The 7,703-nt window shown below is 36.6% G+C and overlaps 1 protein-coding gene across 4 annotated transcripts in view; it reads right to left on the reverse strand.

Moving 5' to 3' along the window:
• Window positions 1–7,703, reverse strand: part of RB1CC1 (RB1 inducible coiled-coil 1) — a 94,835-nt gene that overhangs the window by 5,489 nt on the left and 81,643 nt on the right. For 3 of the 4 annotated variants that reach the window (XM_004697552.2, XM_045293041.1, XM_045293341.1), the window contains 2 exons: window positions 5,757–5,815; window positions 1,698–1,834 (listed from right to left, as the gene is read on the reverse strand). In XM_004697552.2, coding sequence (XP_004697609.1) covers window positions 1,698–1,834; window positions 5,757–5,815 — 196 coding nt within the window. The remainder of the gene's footprint in view (window positions 1–1,697; window positions 1,835–5,756; window positions 5,816–7,703) is intronic. The other variant, XM_004697553.2, reaches the window with a different exon arrangement.

Genomic DNA, 7,703 nt, shown 5'->3' on the forward strand with positions numbered 1-7,703 from the left:
GGGAAAAAAAAATTCAGTCAGAGCTGAATTATGCAGACACTGTCACGATAGAAATATAAAAATGAAGTGGTTGCCTGACACCCGAGAAGTACTGTATACAGTTTGAAGAACTTCCAGAGGCATGAAAACACCCTGGAAATCCACAGATCCAGAAGGCAACACCAAAGGCTTGGTAATCTCCCATCTGGAACCCTCTGATCTAATTCCCTAAAGGAGTAAAGATAAAAGGAGTTTTCTACTTTAGGAAAACTATTCAAAAGTACAGTACGCAGTGCTTCTCAGATTTGAAGACTGAACTTTTTCCCCCCTCCTCTCCAGGTATTATTTTCTTTTAGCTCTCAGAACTCTTAAGGAAGAGAGTTTGAAAACATTACCAACTTATGAGTAAACATCTAAGCAACCTTACAAAGTTTAAAACATAATAGTTGCATAAGAAACCAATTTCCATGTTTTCTTTTTGAATTCTTTAAAGACTAAACAAAAAAATATTTATATTTAGTGCATTTAAAGAAAACTTACTACCATTTAAAATAATTTGTCTCTATATGAGGGGGGTACCCACCCCCCAAACCAGAAAATAGCTCTGTTGAGCAGATCTTTTGTAGTGTGCATATTTCCAGCTTTTTGAACATCCAGCAACTCACTCTGAGATAGTGCACCCAGTGGTGTCTCCTGGGGAGGTTCTCTCTGGTCACAGTGAAATTTTTTCATAAAAGCAGTTTCGTTCGAACCTCGATTTTTTTGTGTGTGATAGCTGAGCTAAAAGGACAGCATGCGGCTGTGAAATTTTGTTTCCTGCTTGGGGAAAGTTGCCACAGAAACTCTTGTGTTGTTGAACACAGTCACAAGGATAATGCTATGGGAAAAACTCAACTGTACCAGTGGTGTTCGCGTTTCAAAAAAAAAGGTGAAATGTCGATTGATGAGAAACCTCATTTTGGGTTTCCATCAATTTCCCAAGTAGACAATATATTAATTTATAGTGCATTTGGAGTTCATTCCACCAAGCCAAGACTGTTAATCAAGCTTTCTCTTTAGATGTTCTGAAAATATTGCACAACAGTGTGACCAAAAAGGGCCTGATTTGTGGTAGATGGGGAACTGGTTTTACCACCATGACAATGCACCTGCTCTCGCAGCCATATCACTGCACCAGTTTTTGGCAAAAAAACTTGCATCCTCTCATGCCCCACCACTTTCCTCATCTGACCTTGCACATTTCTGCAAATGAAGAGGGGAATGAAGAGGGAAGAGGTGAAGAAAAAAATGAGGAAGGTGCTCTCAACCATCCAGACAGATGAGTTTGAAAAATGTTTCCAAGAATGGAACCGCAGATTTGACTAATGTATTAAGTGTAAATGATATAAATGGGAATGAAATAATATTTTTATAATTCATTTTAAAACTGAGTTACAGTATATTTACTGAAGGAACTAATCATTTAACTTAAGACTACTATTGCTAGAATATGAAATATCTGATTTAATTATGTTCTAAACAACAGATCCCCTGGTGAATTAATGCCAATGGAATCTATTATGAAGCTGGATAATGTAGATTTTATATTAAAAAACAAAACAGGTTAAATAGCATTTCCTGTTAGCAAGCTAACTGTTATATAATTAGGTAGCAGGAAGAAAAAAACATAACCTCTTTAACTCCAGGTTTAATGTTTTATTTATGAATGTGACACTTACCACCCTCACCTGGTTTGAGATCCAGGCCAGGCAGAGACTCTGAATGCAGGAAGTACAAAGTGGGACTAACGGTAAATAACACATAATTGTCGTGGCGTTCATCTAGGATGATGAGCACCAAATCTCCCACCTGAAAACTAAAAGAAAAGACATGTCCTGTAGATCTGTCAACTTAAGTATACCTGGAGGGCCTTCCAAAAGTTTGTGTTAAAATTCCATTAGCTTTTCAACAATATTTTCCAGGAACTTTTTGAAGCTCTGTCATATTATTCTGTCATGCTGTAGTTACATTTCAAGTAAGAATGCAATATTAGATTTCAGGTTTACATGATGCTCTTTTTGCACTCTGTGCAGCAGCCTAAGGGGAACGCTGGGTAGACAAAAACAGACAGTGACAGGACGGTACAAACAACAATCAGACGAAGTTTCCTGAGGCAAAACAAATTTCCAAGGTTATTGTAATGCCTGAAAAGACAAAGAAAAACCTGCTTGGATAAGGAGTACTAATTATATTTCATTTTACCTAGTCAAAGAAATGGTCCTAATTTTTTCATTTTACAACAAAAATCCTAAGTTTCAGTGAAATTGCAGAGGGAGTAAGTTTTATAAACATCCAAAGTGGCAAATTAAGAACTGAAACCCACTTCCCCAGTCACCACTTGAGTGCTCTTAAACATAAAAGAGAAAGTAGCTGTGCTTCAGTGTCTAAATAATGGATATAACTGGTCTTAAGGGGTATGCCTGGAAGAAAGGAATAAGGAAAGAAAAAAGCAGGCATACCTTCTGACATGCTTTAAGTGATGTCTGACTGGTGTCCTTAGAAATATGTTCAAACATATTTCAGTAGGCTGTGAGTTTCTTAGTCTTCAAGATCATTGGATTCAGTGGGTCACATACTTCCACCAATCTCATTAAAGACAGCTGGGGAGACTTTAAATGGTATCACTCTTTGGTGAACTGTTCAAGTCCTCGGCCCATTTTTAAAATTTGACTATTCAACTTTTTCTTGTGGGTGTTTCAGAGTCTAGATTTCAGAGATTAGTTGTTTGTCTGATGGTTGCTGCTAAACTTTTTCCCAGTCCATGAGTTTACTTTTACTTCTGATGAAGTCTTTTGATGCAGCACACAATTGTCTTATTTTTATGTTAGGGCCCCGTGTCCCTACTTTCTCAGTGATGATCAATATAGGTATAGGATTTATATTTAGGTCTTCAATCCATCCAGCTATTATTTTTTGACTCTTAATTTTATTGGCCAGAAATTTTGAGAATTTTTATATCTGTGTCCATAAGGGATATTGATCTCTAATTTTCTATTGTGGCAATTTCTTTGATTGGTCTTGTTATTAAGTTATGCTCACTTCATACAATGAATTTTGGAGTTTTCCATAATTTTTTATACTCTGGAATAATTTGTGGAGAATTGGTATAAACTCCTCTGTAAATACTTCGTAGAATTCCTTGGTGAAGCTATCTAATCCTAGACTTCTTTTTGTTGTCGCTGGAAGTTTTTTAACGTTCTGATCTATTTCTTCTGTTGCTGTGTGGGTCTGCTGTCCATTTCATGCAGCTGATCAAATTTGGTATAGTAGTACTGGTATTATCATTTTTGTTTCAGTTGGTTCTGTTGTGGTATCATCCCTTTACTTTCAATTTCTTATTCTTGATATTTGCAACAATCTTTTCCCTTTAAAAAAAAATCATTTTATTGGAACTCTCACAATTCTTATCACAATCCATACATACATCCATTGTGTCAAACACATTTATACATTTGTTGCCATCATCGTTCTCAAAACATTTGCTTTCTACTTGAGCCCTTAATATCAGCTCATTTTCCCCCTTCCTCCCCGCTCCCAGTCTTCTTTTTCCGTTAAGTTTGATAGTGGTTTGTCAATTTTGTTAATCCTTCAAAGAATCAACTCCTTGTCATACTGATTTTTTTCAATTGTTTTTGTTTTACAATTCATTTATTTCTGCTCTAATCTTTATTCCTTTATTTTCTTCTGGTGGCTGAGGTTTATTTTGTTGTTTTTATTCTATCTGTTGAAAATATTTGGTTAATTTGTTGAGTTTTGTTCTCTTTTCTTTTTTGATGTTCACGCTTTCTGTTACAAAATGCCCTCTGAGTACTGCTTTTGTTGTGTACAATGGTTTGGGTCAATTTTATTTTCATTCGTTTCAAAGAATTTTTAGATTTCATTTCATATTTCTTCAAATACTCAGTAATTATTACGCAGGGCGTTATTCAATTTGCATGTACTTTTTTTCCTCTTCTTTGATAGGGGACCCCTTTCGGTGTGTCCTCTGCTGCTGCTGAGTACAAGGACTGGTACAAGCTGAAAAGCTAATCTGTAGACTCAGCCTAGAGAGCTCTGCTTTTCAAACACAGGCTTTGATGCATTTGTGTCTTCGAACCATCCAGTGATGGACAACTCTTCCCCAAAGAATCGAAGTCGCCAACAAGGGTGATCTGAATGCCTACTTTTCTCACCTGCAAAATGGGTTGAATGCATAGTTCCACAAAGCACAGCAAGGGGAGAAAAACTGCCTTACTATAAATATGTAATTAAAGTGGCCTAAGACAGAACAACACCTGATTAGCAAAACCATATAGAAAAATGATCTATTGCCGGTCAGTGAATATAATTTCAAATTTCATAGCATTGTGGCCAAGAAAACAGTTTATGATATTTCAATGTTTTAAAATGTATTAACATTCCTTTGTGGCCATTGAAATTCAGCCACCATTTAAAATTGGGCAGAGGAAACTGACAGTTCACCACAGAAGACACCCAGGCTGCCATCAAGCATTTCAAGGAAATGTTTACGTTTACATCAAAGCAATGATGAACTATCACCTTACATTGGCACTGATTTAAAAAAAATTATAAACCCAGAAAATAACAAATTCCAGAAAGGGTTTTGAGGGGCTGGAACTCTCATACAATGTGGACAGGGCTATAAAAATCCCCTTACAGGAGTGTCGCTGGGAGGAGACGAGCCACTCAGGGTGTAGGGTAGCAATGATGAAACATACTCCTTTCCTTTGATTCTTTAATGCTTCTCCCCACCCCTTCCATGATCCCAATTCTACCTTACAAATCTGGTTAGACCAGAGGATGTACACTGGTACAGATAGAACTGGAAACACATGGAATCCAGGACACATGAACCCCTCAGGAGCAGTGGTGAGAGTCGCGATACCGGGAGGGTGGAGGGAAGGCGGGATAGAAAGGGGAAACTGATCACAAGGATCTACATAAAACCCCCTCGCCCTAGGGGACGGACAACAGAAAAGTGGGTGAAGGGAGACATCGGACAGTGTAAGACATGACAAAATAATAATAATTTATAAATTGTCAAGGGTTCATGAGGGAGAGGGGAGCGGGAAGGGAGGGGAAAATGAGGAGCTGATACCAAGGGCTCAAGTAGAAAGCAAATGTTGTGAATGATGATGGCAACAAATGTACAAATGTGCTTGACAAAATTGATGTATGTATGGATTGTGATAAGAGTAAGAGTCCCCAATAAAATGATTATAAAAAAAAGCCAGAGACCCTTATTTCAAATAGCCCAAGTCAAGAAAGAGTATGATTATGGGTTAGGTTGGCCAAGGATGATTGACTACTAAATTATTAACTACTAGGTTTAAGAATATATTATGGATTTGTAGTATCAAACAATAACATCTGAAAAAAATTAGTAATCATTGAAACTTTAAAACATACTAAGAATCTCCAAGGGAAAAATGAAAAAGAATAAAAAGATAAAATTTAGTAGAGGTGGCACCAGCTAAAAATTTAACTAGTCAGAAAGTTTCCAAAAATATTTAATATTTGAATTTAAGATGCAATAACAGCAGTTTAGAATGTAACCATGTTTTCAGAATTTAGAGCTGTTTTCATTAACAATTTATAAAATTGTAATGCCGAGGGAAAAAACCTGCACCAAACCAAACAACTCAATGAACCTGGGTCAGAAGGCTTATCCTCACTGACATTTACTATTCTATAGTTTATTCCACACAAGAAAACCATACACAAAATAAAATACTCACTCTCGAATAGCTATTTTTTCAGAATGCCTTGAAGATACTGAAGACATGCTCTGTGACATCTTTAAAGAAAAGTTCAAAAAAAAAAAAGAAAGAAAGAAAAGTTCATTTAGGTTATATGTTGTGTCATAGCTTTAAGACTCTAAATTTATTATTTTCACTAATATAGTTCTAATACTTCAGAGTTCAGTCTTACTTGACAAATGTACCTACATTTGATTAAAAACAGAATATATAATCACATTTAATTATAAATACTAATTTAATCTATAGAAATAAAATACCACAAATAAGGATACGGGAATTCTTAGAGCAGAATCATAAAATTCTAGCATGCTGGTTTTCAAATCCTTCCTTTGGTAGAAAAAAAAATTCTTTATGGAGCTACATGGCCAACCCGGCCAACAGACTAAATGGCCTGAAAGCCTATCCTGGTGCTTGCTTTGTAGTTTCTCGATAGTATTTTAAAATTAGTTCCATGGACTAACCAACGACATTATAAACAGAAGCCCTTATGTTCCAGGAAGATGCTCCATAAGATTCTCTACCATAAATTAACAAGGTAAACCAGGGGCAGATAGCAAATGAAAAACATAGATTCAAGAATAGATTAGGGGCTCACACTTAGTCCTAGCTCCAATTTTAAAAGAACTAGTTCTTAAGACATGGCCCTGCACAACACTCACCCTCATGAAAGAAACACAGAAGATAACGGGTGCTATAACAAAGTGTGATGAAGAAATCAGATGGTGCCCAGCTATTAGAAACAATAGTGTCTGGGGTCTTAAAGGCTTGGTTTCAAACAAGCAACCATTAGAGTGAGACATTAACTAAGTCCACAGGGAAGAAAAAAAGCACATCACCATCCATAATCTAAGGATTATAAATAATATAATCCAAGGAGGGAATAGTATCAGAGCTTAAATTGTTAGATTCTGGTGTGGATGACAGTGGAAGCTCAAAATACATTTGTAGGATTTACACAGGAATTAAGCCTCCAAGAAGGGTGGGAATAACCTGGTTTTTCAGAGAGAATATTGAGAGACGACTTTAATAGATTGCAATGAAATATTTGACTTGAACGGTTAAAATCTTGTCACTTGATCTCCTTTTCGATACACTTAGTGCTAGATCTGGTTTATAATTTTTCTGGTTTTCTTTTTCATATTGTGGTTTGTCTCTGCTGTATTTTGTTACAATTAGTAACTTTGACTCCCGGTTATGATGTTTTCTGTTTTTGGTATGCGAAACCTAGGATAGGTGAATCTTTACAAACAATAACTAGAATAAGAGTTATAAGAGTTCCTGGGGGGTGCAGCAGGGAAGACGGGAGGGGGTAAAGAGGGAACTGATATCAAGGAGTTCAAGAAGGAAGAAAATATTTTAAAACTGATTGTGGTAGCGATTGTACAAGACTGCTTGCTATGGCATGGTATGATGTCTTGGGGGGGGCGGAGAAATTGGGGTTAAAAAACTGGGGTTGGGTAAAGTCCCTTTTCTCTTATGTCAGTTTAACTTCCTTTGAAGTGCCCTTTGCAATTGTTGAGAGCACAAAGACTAGTACACGCTGACTAGCTAATTTGTTCACCGAGCCTAAATAGCTCTGCTCTTCAAACAGATTTTAATCCACTGTCTGTCTTTATACCACTGAGCAATGAGCCCCTGGTTCCAAAGAATAAGGGTCACCTACATGGTCGGCCTGAATGCCTACCTTTCCTACAGGCAAAGTAGGTCTCGTGTATACTTACTCAAAGATCAACTGTCTCACACATACATATGTGTGTGTGTGTGTGTGTTTGTACAGAAAGGCGAAACAGTAAAGAAAAGCCTAATAGTAATAAACAGCAACTAATTATCGAAACAATACAGAAAAATTAAGACAAGTTTGGCCACATTCTACTCACTTGTTTAGCATGAGGATAAGTAAAAAACGCCTTGCTTTTCGGGTTC

This window comes from Echinops telfairi, unplaced genomic scaffold, assembly GCF_000313985.2.
Source record: "Echinops telfairi isolate 266 unplaced genomic scaffold, ASM31398v2 ScPeMD7_1;HRSCAF=3_0, whole genome shotgun sequence".
In the NCBI taxonomy this organism is placed as follows: domain Eukaryota; kingdom Metazoa; phylum Chordata; class Mammalia; order Afrosoricida; family Tenrecidae; genus Echinops; species Echinops telfairi.